This window comes from Ovis aries, chromosome 8, assembly GCF_016772045.2.
Source record: "Ovis aries strain OAR_USU_Benz2616 breed Rambouillet chromosome 8, ARS-UI_Ramb_v3.0, whole genome shotgun sequence".
NCBI classification, from domain to species: domain Eukaryota; kingdom Metazoa; phylum Chordata; class Mammalia; order Artiodactyla; family Bovidae; genus Ovis; species Ovis aries.
This window is the reverse complement of record NC_056061.1, coordinates 48,371,429-48,392,447: the sequence shown is the minus strand read 5'-3', so window position 1 is coordinate 48,392,447 and position 21,019 is coordinate 48,371,429. Positions and strand designations below refer to the sequence as shown.

The following is a 21,019-nucleotide window of genomic DNA, read 5'->3' as shown; positions in this document are numbered from 1 at the left end:
TCATGATGCTGGATTAAGATCCTCTGCATAAGTAGCAATGTTATACAAGTACTCCAGATACTCTGCCACCCTGTTTGGAAAGCAAATTTAATTTTTAACTCCAAGCAGGAAATTACAATTTTAATGTAGTTTAGGAGAATTATGTTGCTACTGCCAAGTTGCTTCAGTCGTGTCCGACTCTGTGCAACCCCACAGACAGCAGCCCATCAGGCTCCACTGTCCCTGGGATTCTCCAAGCAAGAACACTGGAGCGGGTTGCCATTTCCTTCTCCAATGCATGAAAGTGAAAAGTGAAAGGGAAGTTGCTCAGTCATGTCCAACTCTTAGCAACCCCATGGACTGCAGCCTACCCGGCTCCTCCATCCATGGGATTTTCCAGGCAAGAGTACTGGAGTGGGGTGCCATTGCCTTCTCTGTAGGAGAATTATGAGCTTCCCTGAAAATCTCAGTTGGTAAAGAATGCACCTGCAATGCAGGAGACTCTGGTTCGATTCCTGGGTTGGGAAGATTTGCTGGAGAAGGGAAAGGCACCCACTCCAGCATTCTGGCCTGGAGAATTCTAGGGTTGCAAACAGTTGACATGACTAAGCAACTTTCACTTTTCTTTAGAAGAATTGTAAAAGTATTTCTAAATGTTTCTTCTTTTAAACTCTGATTTTGCCTCATGCAATGGAACTGGAATAAAGACAGATACTCATATTTATTTATAATAGAAGAGCATGTCTTAGAACAGTAGTACCTCAAGTTAATATATATTTATCTCAGATACCACATAAAGTTATCTCTATTTATTTAGAGATAAATAGCCCAGTGGCACAAGGTTAAATCCTGATAAAAAAGTTTAGCATATTTCCCCATTATCTGTCTGCAGCTGCAAATACCAGCTGCTATACAGCAATTACATGTATTATTTATAAGAGAAAGAAAACAAGCAATCAAAGTAGCCATCTTTACCTTCTCTGACATAGCTGATCCTCTATGAATCCTGAACAAATGGAGGTAGGAAGTGCCCCTATATTTAAACTGGGGAAGTACCTGAATAAATATACAATCTTTAAAGGAAATGATCACAGATAGGGGATACATTTGCTTTATTTAACAATCTTACCCTAAGTATCCTCTCTTAAAAGGCCCAAGAAACAATTCTATAGCACAAGTGAATCCTAGAACAGATGTACCCAGAATACAATTTTCCAGGGTATCAGCACAATTGTTAATCAATTTCTACTCACAGAACCCAGTTTCACTGAAGCCTGTAATTGTTTCTTTTCCTAATTCTATTATCTCCTTTTCCTCTAAATATTATCTTAGTTTAGCATATATCTGTCAAAGACTTTTGTCTTCCAAAAAGACAAGCATGGTGATCAGGGAGGGCAGCATGGAGCCCAGCCACCACCCAGCTATACAAAGTATGTTGTGTGACCTTGTTTGTGCAGGTCATGTAACCTCTCTTCATCTCACTTACCTTATCTGCAGTGGCATTGCCCTCCTGAAGTTTCTGTGATGAGTGAGTAATGTAAAACTTTACAGAGCATTGCCAAGCACATATTAAATAATCATAAAGTTTAAACTATTATCATTCCAGTTTTTCCATCAAACCAAACAGCATCCTCATAAGCAGTCTAGCAATTACAGTGGACAACCAAATCAGAGTAAATCAAAGGATTAAGCATGTTCAGAAACACTGCCTTATTAACTTTTTATGAAAATATGATTAAATGTAGACACTATAATCAATTCGTAGTTAGTATCCACAATAACTACATATGTACATAAACCAAAACATTTATTTAGAAAATACAAAAAATTACTGTTTGTCTTGCTCTTTCTTCAGACTATCCTTTCAATTTTCAATAGTGCCACATAATTTTATAACTAAATTTTATTACATCTGAACACTTCAAAGAGCTGTAGTTTTGAAATAAATTTTGCTATGATTAAATAGAGAAAATCTATTCAGAAAGTACAGAATACACGAATTTACGGTACTTATCCAATTACCACCAGCATATAAATTATATTGTAAAGTTATTTCTTACACACATGATGTAAAATGCAAAAAAAGGACAACAAAAAAAAGGAATTTGTATCCAAAACAAACAGAAGCAACACTGGCTCCTATATGCTAAAAATATATGACAGATTTTTTTTCTTAAGCATTCTAGATACAAATATTAACTGTATGGGCTGAGAACTTTAAATTTCAATATAATTCAACAAGGTACACAAGTAGAGCTCTATAAATATATCCCCTATAATAACCATATGCAAAGTCATTTTATCACAAATACTACCAAACTCTTTGAAAAACATAAACTACAAACACATTTTTAAAGAAATTCTGTTTTAACAACTACAAAAGAATATCAATAAAGCTATTTGGCTTTAAAAAACGAAGGGCAGTGTAATGTAAATCCCGTACTGAGAAGCTGTTTTCTGAGAATGCAGTCTTGAGTTTAATACAAGGTACTAAACATTTTCAAAGATAAACCAAGACTTATTCTATACCATTTAAAGTCTTGAACAAAAGCTCTAAAAAGAAACCACTAAGTAACAGATGAAAAGTAGGTATGTAGAATTAATGGTATAAAATGTGATTTTATACAAAATGTACCAATCTTCATATGTATAAGGCTTGATATGAATATTTTTGGACTATAAGTGTTGCACATTTTTATAGCAGTCTCAAACCATTCAAAATTCAGTATTTTAAAACGTTTTGCTATTTCTGACATGAATGAACATGATACAGGATACAACTTAATATCAATTTATCTATACTGTTCCTATACTCAGGAAGCTTTTTTGAGCTTAGGAAAGAATATCTTTTGAATGCTTGATCGCTACATAAACTCTACTTTTAGAAATGTCAGTATTTTGTGATACAGAACTAATACCATCAAGAATTGGCCCAAGTTTAAAGAGAAAACACAAAGGAGACGTACAGTGTCAAACAGTCTTAAGTTTGCCTTATGCAATTATACAGTCATCATTACTTTTACATGAAAGTGCTTTAAAGTAAAAAATATTTTTTTAATTACTGTTAATACTTAATATCCAAATCAAATTTTCTAATTTAGTTTCACTTTATACATTTCCTCTAAAAAGTACTCTTCTGCCACAATGTAAGCAAAAAACGGTCCATAAGATGGGACATCACTCACATCATATTTGTGGTGTGGGCCCTTATACTGAGACCAAATCTTCATTAACCCAAGTGAGAGAGCCTTTATTTCTTATACATGCCCAAAGTAACTAATATCAACTCACATTTTCTGTAAGCCTTCAAGAATTTTTATTCAACATAATGAGAAGTTTAATAAGTAAGCTACATTAACACTACGGAGCATTCTTCTGTTGCTGTTCACCAACTGTTTTTATGACGATAACTCCGCGATCTGGAATGTGATCGAAAATGAGAGTGTTTCGCTGTTTGTGCTTTCGTTTCAGAATTGGTATACGCTTTGGGAGATTTACATGGGGATCTTGCTATGGAGTCAGAATGTCTTCCATGTGATCTTGATTTTGTTCCTGAGCTAGTCTGCTTCTGAGGTGAGCTTGACTGTGATTTTCCTATTGACTTGGACCTTTTCTGCAAGGACTTGGACCTTGACCGTTCTCTAGAACCAGAATTCCTTCCTGGAGTTCTTGACTGCCTTGCTGAGGTAGACCGCCTGGGTAGTGATTTGGAGCGAGATTTAGATTGGCTGTAAGAAAATCGCCTGTGTCGAGACCTGCAAACATCCATAACATCAGAGTATATATTTCATATAAAAATAGTTAATAGGTTAGGAAACAACACTCTCAAGAACTTATATACTTTACATAACATTAGTTGTGATTTTGTTGGAGAAAAAAGTTCTAATTTTATTATGCCTGCTTTTGGTTCAAAAATATGTACAAGTTTGTAATATTTGACCAAAAGATTTTGACTTTGCTGGATATCTTTTATGAGTCAGTTCTGAAAAATATATTTTGCATATTTAGTCTGGGTTACATAATTCCTAAGAGGTAAGAAAATCTGAAAGGGGAAAAAAGATACAATATCTAAGAATATTAAATAATGTTAATAAAAGCAAAAACCTAGATGGAGGACTTCTGAATCTTGCCATGACAGAGCAGCTTGTTCTAGACCAATCTTCCCGTTAAAAAAAAAGCTATATTAAAAGGCTAGATTATATTCTTTGCAGCCAAAGATGGAGAAGCTCTATACAGTCAACAAAAACAAGACCAGGAGCTGACTGTGGCTCAGATCATGAACTCCTTATTGCCAAATTCAGACTTAAATTGAAGAAAGTAGGGAAAACCACTAGACCATTCAGGTATGACCTAAATCAAGTACCTTATGATTATACAGTGGAAGTGAGAAATAGATTTAAGGGATTAGATCTGATAGATAGAGTGCCTGATGAATTATGGACGGAGGTTGGTGACACTGTACAGGAGACAGGGATCAAGATCATCCCCATGGAAAAGAAATGCAAAAAAGCAAAACGGCTGTCTGGGGAGGCCTTACAAATAGCTGTGAAATGAAGAGAAGCAAAAAGCAAAGGAGAAAAGGAAAGTTATAAGCATCTGAATACAGAGTTCCAAAGAATAGCAAGGAGAGATAAGAAAGCCTTCCTCAGTGATCAATGCAAAGAAATAGAGGAAAACAACAGAATGGGAAAGACTAGAGATCTCTTCAAGAAAATTAGAGATACCAAGGGAACATTTCATGCAAAGATGGGCTCGATAAAGGACAGAAATGGTATGGAACTAACAGAAGCAGAAGATATTAAGAAGAGGTGGCAAGAATACACAGAAGTGAAGTAGCTCAGTCGTGTCCAACTCTTTATGATCCCGTGGACTGTAGCCTACCTCCTTCCATGGGATTTTCCAGGCAAGAGTACTGGAGTGGGTTGCCATTTTCTTCTCCATGAATACACAGAAGAACTGCACAAAAAAGATCTTTAAGACCAAGATAATCACGATGGCGTGATGACTCACCTAGAGCCAGACATCCTGGAATGTGAAGTCAAGTGGGCCTTAGAAAGCATCACTGTGAACAAAGCTAGTGGAGGTGATGGAATTCCAGTAGAGCTATTTCAAATCCTAAAAGATGATGCGGTGAAAGTGCTGCACTCAGTATGCCAGCAAATTTGGAAAACTCAGCAGTGTCCACAGGACTGGAAAAGGTCAGTTTTCATTCTAATCCCAAAGAAAGGCAATGCCAAAGAATGCTCAAACTACCACACAATTGCACTCATCTCACAACGCTAGTAAAGTAATGCTCAAAATTCTCCAAGCAAGGCTTCAGCGATACGTGAACTGTGAAATTCCAGATGTTCAAGCTGGTTTTAGAAAAGGCAGAGGAACCAGAGATCAAATTGCCAACATCCACTGGATCATCAAAAAAGCAAGAGAGTTCCAGAAAAACATCTATTTCTGCTTTATTGACTATGCCAAAGCCTTTGACTGTGTGGATCACAATAAACTATGGAAAATTCTGAAAGAGATGAGAACACCAGACCACCTGACCCGCCTCTTGAGAAATCTGTATGCAGGTCAGGAAGCAACAGTTAGAACTGGACATGGAACAACAGAATGGTTCCAAATAGGAAAAGGAGTACATCAAGGCTGTATATTGTCACCCTGCTTATTTAACTTATATGCAGAGTACATCATGAGAAACACTGGGCTGGAGGAAGCACAAGCTGGAATCAAGATTGCCAGGAGAAATATCAATAACCTCAGATATGCAGATGACACCACCCTTACGGCAGAAAGTGAAGAAACTAAAGAGCCTCTTGATGAACATGAAAGAGGAGAGTGAAAAAGTTGGCTTAAAGCTCAACATTCAGAAAACAAAGATCATGGCATCTGGTCCCATCACTTCATGGCAAATAGATGGAGAAACAGTGAAAACAGTGTCAGACTTTATTTTTTGGGCTCCAAAATCACTGCAGATGGTGACTGCAGCCATGAAATTAAAAGACACTTACTCCTTGGAAGGAAAGTTATGACCAACCTAGACAGCATATTCAAAAGCAGAGACAGTACTTTGCCAACAAAGGTCCATCTAGTCAATGCTATGGTTTTTCCAGTAGTCATGTATGGATGTGAAAGTTGGACTGTGAAGAAAGCTGAGCACCGAAGAATTGATGCTTTTAAACTGTAGTGCTGGAGAAGACTCTTGAGAGTCCCTTGGACTGCAAGGAGGTCAAACCAGTCCATCCTAAAGGAGATCAGTCCTGGATGTTCTTTGGAAGGAATGATGCTAAAGCTGAAACTCCAGTACTTTGGCCACCTCATGAGAAGAGCTGACTCATTGGAAAAGACTCTGATGCTGGGAGGGGTTGGGGGCAGGAGGAGAAGGGGATGACAGAGGATGAGATGGCTGGATGGCATCATCGACTCGATGGACGTGGGTTTGAGTGAACTGTGGGAGTTGGTGATGGACAGGGAGGCCTGGTGTGCTGCGATTCATGGGGTCGCAAAGAGTTGGACACGGCTGAGTGACTGAACTGAACTGAACTGACAACACTTATAAAACAACTGTTAAAAGACACTGGAGAATAATCAACAAAAGCAGAACTTGAAGGGTTACAAGCCATGGCTCTTTTCCTGAGACCGTTTTCCAAAAGCCAGAATGGGAGAATTAAGCCCAACTAGAAAATAGCTACTGGACTAAACTGAAGAGACAGAGATTATAATTCAGGGCCATCAAAATGGCCAAGACTTAACAGACAAAAATCTCAGAGATGAGGAAAATGCAGACAAACCACCTCACCTCACCCTAAACTCTGCCTATAAATTTTCCTTAAGTCACTGGCCACCATCTATGCGGCACATGTAAGACTCTAAGAGGTTAGCAAAACACAGCAGCTGAAAGATTGAAAAACTGAGTGAACAATGCAAAGAAACAGAGGAAAACAACAAAATGGAAAAGACTAGAGATCTATCTCTTCAAGAAAATCAGAGATACCACGGGAACATTTCATGCAAAGATGGGTACAATAAAGGACAGAAACGGTATGGACATAACAGAAGTAGAAGGTATTCGGAAGAGGTGGCAAGAATACACAGAAAACCTATACAAAAAAGGTCTTAATGACCCGGATAACCACTATGGTGTGATAACTCACCTGGAGACAGACATCCTGGAATGTGAAGTCAAGTGGCCTTAGGAAGCATCACTATGAATAAAGCTAATGGAGGTGATGGAATTCCAGCTGAGCTGGTTCAAATCCTAAAAGATTATGCTGTTAAAGTGCTGCACTCAATAGCCCAGCAAATTTGGAAAACTCAGTAATGACCACAGGACTGGAAAAGGTCAGTTTTCATCCCAATTCCAAAGAAGTCCAATGCCAAAGAATGTTCAAACTACCAAACAGTTGAGCTCATTGGACATGCTAGCAAGGTAATGCTCAAAATCCTTTAAGCCAGGAATCAACAGTGCAACTTCCAGATGTACAGGCTGAATTTAGAAAAGGCAGAGGAACCAGAGATCGAATTGCCAACATCCATTGGATCATAGGAAAAGCAAGGGAATTTCAAAAAACATCTACTTCTGCTTCATTGACTATGCTAAAGACTTTGACTGTAGAAAATTTGACTGTAGATCACAACAAACTGTAGAAAATTCCAGAGATGGGAATACCAGATCACTTTACTTGCCTCCTAAGAAAACCCTATGCAGGTCAAGAAGCAACAGTAAGAACAGGACATGGAACAATGGACTGTTTCAAAACTGGGAAAAGAGTACATCAAGGCTGTATATTGTTACTCTACTTATTTAATTCATATGCAGAGTACCTCATGCAAAATGCCAGGCTGGCTGAAACACAAGCTGGAATCAAGATTGCCAGGAGAAGTATCAATAACCTCAGATACACAGATGACACCACCGTGATGGCAGAAAGTGAACAGCAAATAGCCTCTTGATGAAGATGAAAGAGCGGAGTAAAAAAGCTGGCTTAAAACTCAACAGTCAAAAAATGAAGATCATGGCATCCAGTCCCATCACTTCATGGCAAATAGTGGGGAAACAATGGAAACAGTGACAGACAATCTTCTTGGGCTCCAAAATCACTGCAGATGGTGACCACAGCCATGGAAATTAAAAGATACTTGCTCCTTGGAAGAAAAGCTATGACGAACCTAAACAGCATATTAAAAAGCAGAGACATCACTTTGCTAACAAAAGTCTGTATAGTCAAAGCTGTATGGTTTTCCAGAAGTCATGTACAGATGTGAGAACAGGACCATAAAGAAGGCTGAGACCCAAAGAATTGATGCTTTCCAACTGTGGTGCTGGAAAAGACTCCTGAAAGTCCCTTTGACAGCAAGGAGATCCAACCAGTCCATCCTAAAGGAAATCATTCCTGAATATTCACTGGAAGGACTGACGCTGAAGCTCTGATACTCTGGCCACCTGATGCAAAGAGCTGACTCACTGGAAAAGACCCTGATGCTGGGAAGGAGTGAGGGCAGGAAAAGGGTGTGACAGAGGATGAAATGGTTGGATGGCATCAACTCAATGGACATGAATTTGAGCAAACTCCAGGAGACGGTGAAGGACAGGGAACCCTCCGTGTGCTGCAGTCCATGGGGTCTTGAAGAGTCTGACAGGACTGAGTGGCTGAACAACAAATACTGTAACTGTAAACAAAAACCACTGAGGTCAGAGAGCTTAAGCAACAGTCTTAACCTCTAGAACTATAACTAGAACAAAGTAGAACTGTACTGTCTTATAAGAAAATGTGGTTCTTTCTATTCCTGATACTCCACAGTGACTGGGAACTGACAGTAGTACTCCAGACAAGTAGTTTACTTTACTGCCACTAGAAAGCAGAAAATGCTGTGAATATTCACTTCTCTAGATTAATCAGGAGAAAAGGTGGTTGATTAAGGCTCTAATGCATTTGGAACAGCTTATATTTTTAATGAATCAGATGGACAATTTTCTCCTTTTCTTTTACTCTTTAAGACCACTGGTTATCATTTAGTAAGTTACGAAAGTATTGCTTTAGGTACAATATTATATCTAGTTTGATTTTTTGTATATAAACCATTAACTTATAGTAATATGAAATGCTGAATATCATTCATACTACTCATTTCCTTTGTGAAGTCAGAAGCAATACCAGTGGTATTGGTGTGACTTTGCGACACACATGGCATATAAAATTTCTTAATTTGTTCTCACCACATTTTAGGTTCTATAAATGTAACTTGTATTTGAGTATATTGGTGTCAAAATCTCAAATAATCAATCAGTATGGAACAAAATGGATTATTCTCCACAGATTCATGGGAGGTTTATATTCTTACACTATTAGACCCAGTATGATAAAAGAATCAAATTCCAGACCAAAACATAACTGTTCCTAAATATTTCTTTATTCACCTTGGTGATGGCTCAATCCTGACGTGGGTTCTCCTGGCTTATAAAAGGAACTCAAGGCTTCCTCTTACTTGCATGCCTCCCTAAGAATGTGCCAAAATCAAAACATTTGTTTCAAACCCAAGGAGAGGGACTGATCTGACATGTTAAGATTCTAGGGCTCTGAGTTGGCCACATTTTCTAATAATCAGGATTCTCAGATATTTCTCTCTTCCTAGTCTTTTCTTTCCACTTGGTTGGAGGGACTGGAGCCAGGCCACTTTACAGTCTTGTTTTTAGAACTAGGTACTTGGGGTAAAGACTGTCTAGCTCAGGTACATACACCCTATGTTGGACTCTTCCTTGTATAGGCTCCTGGGAGTTGAGGAACGAGGGAGTGGAGTGAAAGTGAGCAGCTCTACAGATCAGCTCTGATTTGAGGTTACGTTGTCACTGGACAGCTTAGATATATGGCCCAGGAGAGCCAACTCTTTCTTATCACTAACTGCGCCATGTGGCATGTGGGAGCTTAGTTCCCTAACCAGGGATCAAACCCAAGATAAGTCCCCTGCAGTGGAAGCCTGAAGACTTAACCACTGGATTGTGAAGGAAGCCCCAGGAGAGTCAACTCTTTATTACTCATAGAAAGAGGATAGTAGCATAAACGCTGATCAATCTCTAAAACAGAATTCACCTTAAAATTCTATATGCCTATAAAATTACAGCATTAAAACTCAAGAGAAAAACAGTTAAGTGGCAGAATTTAGGTATGCTAATACAATTTCAGTTATGACTAAAACAGCATTATCAAGTAATTTCCACTGCAATTTCCTATTATTCTAACAGAAACTAACCCCTACCAGGAAAAACAGATAACTTGTAAACATCTTTTTCTGAAAAATCTACTACTTTTATATTTTCTTCCTACAATGCTACCATACTTGGAATTTATTCTCGAAATAATTTGCTTTTTATAAATACACTGATTCACATTTTGGTCAACTTCCTTTCACAAATGATTCTATTTTATTTCATATGAGTTTTTAATTATCAGGCCTCAGATTCTTAATTTGGGGGTTCATTTAAAAATTTTTATTTAAAATCCTCATTTTATTTTCAAGTATACAACTTTCAATTTTTGCTTTTTTCCTCAGTATATATTATCTTTCTATTAGAAAGATAAAATGAACACACTGAAAGGTATCTAACAAACCCAAGTTAAAATAACAATACATTATAAATTGAGAGGAGCATATCCTTCTAAAAAAGTTGATACTTGATGTATATTAAATAAAATGATTCTGGTGTCCTGTTTTTGAAAACTCTTTAAAATGTTTTCTGGAAACAGCAGAAAAGTAAGTTTTCAATTCCCTTTTAGTTTGTACTCACTCTTTAAGGCTGTCCGATCGCCGCCTATTTCTTCCCCATGAGGAACTTCTACTTCGGGTTCTCCTTTGGCTAGGGCTTCTTGATCTCCTATGATCACTTGGAGAACAAGGGTGACGTTCTTTTGATTTCATCTGGCCTGGTGCTAGAATATGAAGTTCAAGATTTATAATTCATTACCTGAAAACCTCAATAAATAATCATTCAATAAATAAGCCACTCAAATAGTATTATATTCTGAAATAATTTTAAATTAACAAATTTGTCATTGCTGAAACTCATCCTGCTAAAAAAGCAAGATCTGCTATTAAATCACACTTACTTTTGCGATCACCTTGTGCAAACTGTATTTCAATCTGACGGCCACATACCCACTTTCTGTTGAGGTTATAAAGTGCGTCTTCAGCATCACGAACATCTTCAAATATGACTAGCTGTTAAGGACACTTTGAACATCAGATATCAAAAATATTATTTTTTAAAAATAATGTACAGGTGGCATGAAATTATTAGGAAAAACAAGCTCAAGTTTTTAAGGTCATATCTCTAACATAATTGAAAAAAATCAGAAAAAACACCACTATCAAAACAAATGCCCCATTATGATTCTGAAGAGTGAGTCTGAAAATAAAAAGAACAGAAACAAATCTCTAACTGTATTTTTAATGTATACATTAAAAGCTGTAGAATGCATGTAATTTGAAACATGAGAATAAGTCCAACACTGGCTAGTATTATCAAATAAAACATTTAGGCAGGACTCACTCCCTTCTCTTAGGTAAAAGATTTACCAGGTTTTTCAGTATTTCAGGTAAAATCAGTACACAGAAGCCTTCATTCTGAAATTAAAATTACTGTTTCATTAACAGGCTTTTTAAATTAATTTAGGAGAAATTACTTATAAACAAAAGTGCACACATATAAGTGAGCTAAAACATATTTTCAAAACCGATCATATTTGACTTTGAACCTACTGCTTTAAAATACGTTTATGTTTTTATTACTTCGGATATAATTATAAAAGAGATACATAAACAATCTATTAACATCTATAAACAATCTGTTAACATCTGGAATTATATATCCCACTGAACTCCCTTATCTATGTAAATTATATAATAAACCTAACTAAAATGGAAACAAACTATATAAACCAACTAGCTGTATTTCAGGAGTTTGTCACTGGTTTAACTTTTTAGAAACAGAAAAAGCTCAAGTAATGCAATACAAAATGAGACTTAGGCAATTACCTCAGTGTCACTTGATCTTGAACCTTGACCTTTATTCTTTAGGGCTTGCAAGATGGACTTTATAAGAGACGCAGAACCAACAAAATCAGACTTGGCTTTGATCCTGGAACTCTGAGTAAATGTAGGAAAGCCGAAGTCTCAACCTGGTGTTGGCTTTGTCTTTTGCTTGGTAAAGACTTCCCCTCTTCCAGGTCTTTATATCTGTGTCCACCCTCCCTCTTTACTCCTTGATGCTTGAACTTTAGGTGCCTTTTGTCTTGCCTGCTCGGTTTATGCTTGGATTCTAGCTAACAGGTTGGTTCAAACTGAGGGGCGCTTGCCAGCTACTGTGGACTGCATTAGATTTTCTGAGATAAAGAAATAAACACATTTAATTAGGCAATATTATTTCATAAATACGCTCCTGAGTACGTGTATGTATACACACATGTATATGCACATGTATGTAGTCTACGCACATGCACACAGTAACATAAAGGATATTGGACATAAGCAAATCCTCTTGGGCGGCGGGTGTAGAAGTCAAGTGGAATGTAAACGTCTACTATAGGGCCATATCGACCAAACTCACGGCGCAAGTCCTCAGGCCTGAAGTATTTTAGAAATAAGGTAAAGAAATATGAATAGCTAGATTCAAATATTTTGCCTACAGAAATTCAGTTAAAAACTTCAGAAGAAAGTATAGTTTCCGGACTAGAATTAGCTAAAATTGTCTCTCATAGGAATCATCCAGGGTTTAGAAAAGAAAGAAAAAATAAAACAACAAATTCTCAGTTCTAAGTCTTGGAGATTCTGATTCAAGAGGTCTGGAAATTTGTATTTTTATAAGCACTCTAGGTGGCTTTTATGTTTATTCAGGTTGAGGATACTGATCCAGCACATTCACTTAATTTTTTTGCTTTTTCAAAACTGAAGTATAGTTGATTTACAATACTGTGTTAGTTTCAAGTGTACAGCACAGTGATTTAGTTTCTATATATTTTCTACACATTCCTTTTCAAATTCTTTTCCCTTATAGATTACAAAATATTGAGTACAGTTCCCTGTGCTATACAGTAGGTCTTTGTTGGTTATTTATTTTATATAGAGCATATGCACTTTTGAAAGTTACTTCTATTACAAGACTTTTCAACTGTCAAAATACAGAGTACTATTAACTATTCATTAAGAATACATTTATTTGTCTCACTATGATTTCATATTTATGTTAAATGTTTTCAGATAGCAATAAGATTCTAAAGAAGTCCTAAAGTTCTTTCTCAGGCTTTAAAAGAAAAATCGATGATTTATTAGTAAACATAAAGCAAAAATAACTACCAGAGCCTCAAATCTGGCAAGTATTTTTGAGTCACTTACATGCTTTCTACTGTCATAGGTATTAAAGAGGGGAAACCAAGGAAACACATAGCATAATATTTCTCTTCAGGATTTACAATTTAACTGAAGAGACAAAACACTTAGCATTAAAAACTGACGTTTATACTGCATTTATATACCAGCCACTGTTCACCTTAAGACCACTTAATTCCCATAACAGATCTTAACAAATGTTGTTTACAGATGAGGGTAGAGACAGATGAAGTCACCTAACGTCACCGAGTCAGCAAGAGACAGAGCTGGAAGCAAACTCCCACGATCTGACACTAACCAGTCTGGCTTCCTAATGACTACATCCTACTGCCTCATGGAGCTCTTAGTTTCAAAACCAGCTATGAGCACAAAACACGGCTTAGAGGAATTAAAGAGTATTTCAAAACATGCTCCGTAGAAAAAAGGGCCCAAAGATGAGTACAAAGCTTCTAACTCAGGGAAATGGAAGAAAGATGGTGTCCAAGATAAAAATCAGATAGCTGGAAAAGAGAGTTAGATTGAAGATTGAGGAGAGGCAAAAGAAGAAACTTTCACGTTTGGAAATGCCAAATTTGAGGTGATGGTGGAACAGCCATAAAAGTTCTATTCTATGAGCAACTGAAAACTGTGGTTATACAAATTCAATTTTACTTTTTCTCAAGACTAGAAGTCAGTGATTAAAGCTAGAGATATGAATTTAAGAATCAAATAAAGATTCAACACTGACCAAGTAGCCAATATTACGTTGATATGACAACTTCATTTTATTTTTATGTTATTTTTAATATTCACTATACCATGCTTAACTGCCTGCCTTTCATGAGTGACTGTTAACTTTAGATTTAGAGGACAATGACAATGTCTTTTTCTTTCATTTATTCATTCAACAAATACTTATTGAGTATGTATTATGGGCCAGGCTCTGGAAATATGATGGAGAACAAGACAGACACAATTCCTGCTCCCATAAAACACAGACCAACAGCAAAAATTCTCAACCATTCCTGAATATTGGAATCATCTATAAAGGAGATATCATAGAAGCAGGCATTCTAGCCTGATCTTTTAATCCCTGACCTAATTTGTGCTTCCCATGGTGAGCCCCAGTTATGTTTAATTTTTTAAGGGTTTCATAGGCAATTCTGAGGCTCAGGGTTGAGAATCACTTCTAAAGCAGATGTCACTAATTTATCTCAGTACCTAGCATAGTTGCTAGGCATATAGGAGGCCTCAGAATATACCTGTGTATTAATGAGTGAAGGACACATTACTGTTACCATTTACCAGTCAAGGAGACTGAAAGGAGAGCAGTTACCTTGCCCAAAGATACACACGGCCAGTAGCAAAGCTAGAATTCAAATGAGTACCTTCAGAGGCAACCAATTCCATCAACCAAATGTGAGTGGCTGACAGAAAAGGATACTAGATATATAAACGAGGCTAGAGCAATGCGTCGTAGACTTAGAATCCCAGAAGTCTGAGGGAATGAACCTTCTCAAAAGAACTGGCTCTCATTCAGTCTCCACTCCATCTATTAGCTGTTTTTTTCATTGATTTTTGTATTTCTGGTGTAATCTATTTTGATATTAAACACCCATGTATCCATCAATAAGATTTATTATGCCTTAATAATTACTATACTTGTAATTTTTAGTATTTTTTAAGTAAGATATTGTCTCCTTCTCCTTAGAAATAATCACTGGTGTTCATCATTCCTCTACATAACTTTGTATTTCTACTGCAAATCTATATAAAAGGTATCAGATTACCTGTAAAATTTTGAACCTTGCCTTTTCCACCCTTGAGATTTCTTCATGGTGCTCTAGTTCACTCATTTTAACTCTGTATTGGTATTGTTATGGATAAACCACAATTTTACACACACTTCTATGGGTGAGCATTTAATATGCTTCCTTTTTTTAACCGCAAATTGTGCTGCAGCATAGTTTTCTGGGATGCACCACTAGCCGTTGAATTGATGGGCTGAAGAGTATACATATCTTCAGCTTTACTACATTTTCTTCAAAATGGCCAAATCAACTTATACTCCTCAAGACATGCATCAGAATTCCTAAGAATCCAACTCCTCACTCCCTGCCATTCTGAAGGATATAAAGTGAATGGGTATCTCATTATTTGAATTTTAATTTCTGTAAACACCAGTTAGGTTCAACATCGTTACATGCTTATGGGTCATTTATTCTAGAGTCAGAATTTCTGGGCTAAAGAGGATATATATACATATATATTTAATTTCTATGAACCGACCAAACAGTTCTGCAAAATGGTTGTTAACATTTTCTACTCTTACCAACAACATGTATGATTCAGTTCTGCCCATCTCTGTCAGCACTTTGTATTGTCAGTCGTTTGAATTTTAGCCATTCAAGAGGGTATTAAGTGGAATCTTAATGCGGCTTCAATTTGCATTGCAATTTTTGCATTTCAATGTGTACATTTGTGTTGTACAACTGATGCTGAGCACTTTTTCACATGCTAATTGGACATTCATATGTATTTTTTTGCACATGTAGGAGTTTTTTGTCCATTTTTAATAATATTTGTCTTTTCATTGTTGACTTATAAAAAAAGTTCATTATATTCTTAGAAAAAGTCCTTTGTGAGATATATGCCTTCTGAATACTTTCTCCCAGTCCCTGGCTCACCTATTTAATTTCTTAATGAACAGAAATTTTAATTTTGGAGAAATCTGATTTTTCAATATTCCCTTTTAAGGTAATGACTTTGTCTTATAAAAAATCTGCCTATCCCTAAGTCATACAGATATTTTCCTTTGCTTTCTTCTAAAAGCTTTACCATTTTATCTTTTACATATCAATTAATGATCCAGTTCAAATTATGTGGGAAGAGGTCAAAGTACATTTTTTCCCTACATATATATCCAGTTGGTACAGCATCATCTGGTGGAAAGGTTTTTTTTCTAAAGGCTTTAGTTTAGTGCCTTTTAAAAAATCAATTGACTCTATTATGTGTGGATTATTTATGGACCTTCTTTCTGTTCTATTGATCTATTTGTCTATCCTTAGGCCAATAACAAACTATTTTGATATTGTAACTTTTTAGTAAATCTTAAGCCAGGGAATATAAGCCTTCCAGCTTCAGTGACCTTTTTAAATATTATTTTGGCTATTCAGATTCTTTGCATATTAATAGATTTTAGAATTAATTTATTCCCATTTTTAAAAAGCAATTTGATCACAAATACCTTGAATCTATAATATAATCAATTGATATCGAACTGATAACAGTTCACCTTCCTATCTAAGAACACAGTATATTTACTAATTTATGTTGCTCTTTGATTGCTCTTGGCCATGTGTTGTTATCTTCAATGCAAAGGTTTTTATGTGGTTTTGCAAAACTTATTCCTAAGTATGTGTTTTGATACTAAGATAAAAGGAATTTTTAAAGTTTTTGTTGTTTGCTGTTAGTATATACAAATAGAATTGTCACTAAATTTACTTCATATTCTGGTAACTTAAGGAAACTATTAGTTACTGTAGCTTTATGTAAACAAACATGTCACCTCAGAACAGGGCCAGGTTTTACTTTTACCTTTATAATTTTTATGTCTTTATTTTTCTTGCCTTGTTGCATTGGTTAGGACCTGCAATAAAATGTTGAATAGTGGTTGTAGGAATTGACATCCTTGTCTTGTTCTGATCTTAAGGAGAAAGCATTCAGTTTCATCATTAAATATGTTGTTAGCTAAAGGTTTTTCATAGATGCCCATAAGCTGAGGAAGTTCCCTTCTATTACTAGTTTGCTGAGACTTCCTATCATGAATTCAGCTGGATTTTAATGCTTTTTTCTACATCACCACTTACACCAATATTAATGTAAGCCTCCTACACACTATCGGAGAAGGCAATGGCACCCCACTCCAGTACTCTTGCCTGGAAAATCCTATAGATGGAGGAGCCTGGTGGGCTGCAGTCCATGGGGTCGCGAAGAGTCGGATGTGACTGAGGGACTTCACTTTCACCCATTGGAGAAGGAAATGGCAACCCACTCCAGTGTTCTTGCCTGGAGAATCTCAGGGACGGGGGAGCCTGGTGGGCTGCCGTCTATGGGGTTGCACAGAGTCGGACACGACTGAAGCGACTTAGCAGTATACACACTATAACCAAAGAATGCTACTAAGTATGTCCCAGAGAAGTACTTGATCGGTGCTCCCCAACCTAACATGATGTTAAGTAGCAAAACAGGAATGTTTTATTTGAGATGTGGGCATTGCTTTGTTTCACTAGAAAACTATATCTGCCATTAAAAAAATTATACAAAAAGATTTAAAATTAATATTCTTCCCAATCCACATCTTATTTCACCAGTGAAGAGAAACATAACACAAATTGTAAAATTACAAAACGTAATTTTAAACCTTTCCTTAGTTCTTTTGCTGAATTTCATTTCTAACAAATTTTTCGCTAACCTACATGTTATAATGTCTTGTACTTTATTATATATATTAGAACAGCTACTTTAAAGAACATTTTAAAATAAAACTTGACTTTGTTATAAAACTAACAATTAGAATTTGAAAGCAGGATAAAGAAAACCACTCAAAGGGATTTCCTTCTAGGCTTATTTTCTATATGTGTGGATTATGTGTTTATATAGTTTTTCCCTTCATTTTTCATATAACTGAAAACATATTGTATATAATTTTATACCCCATTTAACATTTATCCCAATGATTTTCTTTATAAGCATACCAAATGTTAAAAAATTAAAATGTGTCTAGGTATCATATTGCTAGTTAAACTATATGCTACCTTGTACAAAAAAAGCTATTAAGGTTACATGTGATGATTCTACTTTCATAACACTATTCAACAGCTGAGCAGTTTTAGTCAAGATCCTTAATCTCTTTAAAATCTCACATTTTCATCTGTTATATAAGGTTATTGAAAACTTAATAAAATAATATATGTAAGGTTTTTAGTACAGTGCCTGGTACACAATGAGTACTCAACAAATGTTAGGATTACTATAATTTCACTACTTCAAACCTTCTAGATTTTGATTGCCCTCCCCACCCTCCACTGCCCAGTGGCAATGTTAAAAAGTTGTGGAAAAGATGGAAAAGGAAATTAATAAATCTCAATTATCATTCTTGATTATCTAGATCAGAGATCATACATCACACATATGTGTGTGTGTGTGTGTTATTCGGCCTGCACAACGTTTATAAACATTTAACGAAAAGTGCTGAAACGGAAATGCCAATACTTTATAGCTTTTAAATATTCAAAAATGGCAATTTCGTATAATTCAATTTAGCAACTACCAACAGTTTGAAACTGACAGTTCACACACACAAAATACAGGCTTTTGACTCTTTTGAAAATTAAAACAATGTGGCCACAAGTCCAAATGTCTATACAGTCGTTACTAGCTAAAGCTTGGTAGCAGCCGTTGTCCCCTTGAGATGGCACATGTTCTTTTCCATTTGCGACAGTCCACACCATTCTACTGGGCTTTAACCTGACACCTTCACTCATTCATTCATATTACCTTGGCTGGCCTCTGTGGCCATTAGAATTGGAAACTTTTTTTTGTTGGCTCACTGCACTCTTATTCAGTATTCAAGTGGTCTGTTTAACCGTAGGAATTTTTTTAACCTTACCCAAATTATAAATTTCGCTTGCTTTCTATGTAATATGCTGATAAACAAGCTGAGCGAAGACATGTAAACACAGGCATACTTAGGATGTTAAAGTATGTTAACTCACAGTCTATAGTTGCGACATACATATATATATTACTAGCAGAAATCAAATTTCTAAAAAAGACTTAAAATTTACTTCTCAAAAGTAAATTATGATGATTACTCCTGATGGCTCTGGAGTCAAAGGCTCCAATATATTTCCAGCCGTGAAGCTCCAGGTAAGTCACTGAAACTCTGAATTTCAGCTTTCCCTTATGTACTACAAGATAATCTTGCATAACTATAAAGACTGGGATGGGGAGGAGGGCTGTGGAGTAAATTAAGCAAGCCCAGTGAAATGAAAACGTCTACTAATCCCCCCCATCCCCTCTGGCTCCTATTGAGGGAGAAAGACACAGCTATAAGAAGTCAACGTCAGAAACTATGCAGACAGAATTCTCCCCAAAGGGGGGCGGTGGGCTGAATGCAACAGAATCGACCAGGGAAGTCTAACCAAACCATTATGATGGGTGTTCCCACTGCACTCAAAACTTTAAAAGAAAAACACATAAATCTCATCCACTGAAGTTATCCTTTGTATACAGTATAAAATTGGGCAACAAATAAAACTGAACCAGCGCCACCTGTAAGTAAACCAGACTACTGACTACAGGGAAAGGGAGTCGTAAGGCCCAAGGCACGCACTATTCCGTAACGCGTTCTCACCATCCCCAATTCCTTCCCATCTAGGTGGTGAGATGCGCGGCTTTATCCCTGCACAGCGACAAAGGGGCGAGACGCTGGCACTCGCCCGAGGAACTCTCAGGGGCGGAGGCGGGGAGTGACCGCGGCTCCCAGCCAGGGGCAGCCGGCGCTCCTCCTGTTCTCTCGGCGAGGAATAGGCACCGGCCAGCCGCCCAGGTGCGGGAGGCGGTCAAGGGCGGCGGGGCCCGGAGACGGGGCCGCGCCGGGGCGAAAGGCCGGGCGGGAGGGCGGAGGCGCGAGTCCCGCCCAGGCCCCGAGCACTCCCCGCCGGCCTCGGGAGAGGCTCCTCCACGGCGAGCCCCGGGCCGGCCGGCGGGGAGGTGCAGGCTAGCCCCGCCGGGCTCTGCGTCGCGGCCGTTACCCGCCCCTCCCCCGCGCCCCAACCTGCGGACCCGCCGCCGCTCACCTGGTGGCGTCCGCGACGTTCCTGACGAACAGGGAGGTGTTGGGGGGCCTCGTGTAGCGAGACATGACCGCTTCCTCCGTTCCCTCGGGGGTCTGCCCGGCCGCCGGGCTCGCTCCGTCTCCCGCAGCCGCCGCCGCCGCCACAGCAGCTCCGCCGGCCCGCGGCGCGACCCCCTCGCCTCGGCCTCGGCCCCGCCAGCGCGCAGCCGCAGAGGCGGGCGCGGGGGGAGCGATGTGCAGCGCGAGTCTGTCCGTGCGGACCACGCGGGGGCGGGGCGGGGCCGAGCGGCGTGCGGGGAGGGGGCGGCGGGGGGGTCCCAGGATTCGAGGGCCTCTTCGAAGGGGGCGGCGCAGGAGCCCCGGGGTGGAGGGCTTCGGGGAAGGGGCAGCGCGGGGGTCCCGGGGGGTCGAAGGGGACTCTCAGAGGAGGCGGCTGGGTCAGAGTGTAATAGGAGGGCATGGACTAGAGCGGTCCTAGGGGCTGAAGCAGGTGAACCGGGGGTTAGAGAGCATCCGGAGAAAAGATGTCACGAGTCGGAGGTGGGCGGGGTGAAGGATGCCTTCAAACGCGCCACAGCCGGATGGTCACTGGGGCCTTCTTTATTGCATCCTCAGCCCCAGACCTTGGCAATGTTTCTGCCTCCTGCCCTTTGAATGCTGAGACTGTTTAGACTTTCAAACTGTGAGGATTTTTTTTTTCTGCGTGTTTTGAGTCTTCATCCATTATTCGTTTAGAGTACACCATTCAGCTGTGAGTACATTCATTCAGATGTTTATTGAGCACCTGCTATGCACCGAGAACTATTCTTGGTGTGGGACCCAGCA

At 38.3% G+C, this 21,019-nt stretch overlaps 1 protein-coding gene across 3 annotated transcripts; it reads right to left on the bottom strand.

Annotated features, from left to right (window-relative positions):
• Window positions 1-1,769: 1,769 nt before the first annotated feature.
• SRSF12 (serine and arginine rich splicing factor 12) lies at window positions 1,770-20,402 on the bottom strand. 3 transcript variants are annotated; one of them, XM_027972439.3, is made up of 5 exons: window positions 20,196-20,402; window positions 12,487-12,591; window positions 11,076-11,179; window positions 10,757-10,898; window positions 1,770-3,734 (listed from the first exon to the last, which is right to left on the bottom strand). In XM_027972439.3, exons 1-5 carry the CDS (start codon window positions 20,258-20,260, stop codon window positions 3,365-3,367), a joined length of 786 nt encoding a protein of 261 aa, XP_027828240.1. In that variant the 5' UTR covers window positions 20,261-20,402; the 3' UTR covers window positions 1,770-3,364. The 3 variants fall into 3 exon arrangements, with proteins under 3 accessions (XP_027828240.1, XP_042109344.1, XP_042109345.1); XM_042253410.2 differs by lacking the exon at window positions 12,487-12,591 and adding an exon at window positions 12,004-12,350 and having other exon boundaries at window positions 11,076-11,199; XM_042253411.2 differs by lacking the exon at window positions 12,487-12,591 and adding an exon at window positions 12,004-12,350 and having other exon boundaries at window positions 11,076-11,187.
• Window positions 20,403-21,019: the final 617 nt, after the last annotated feature.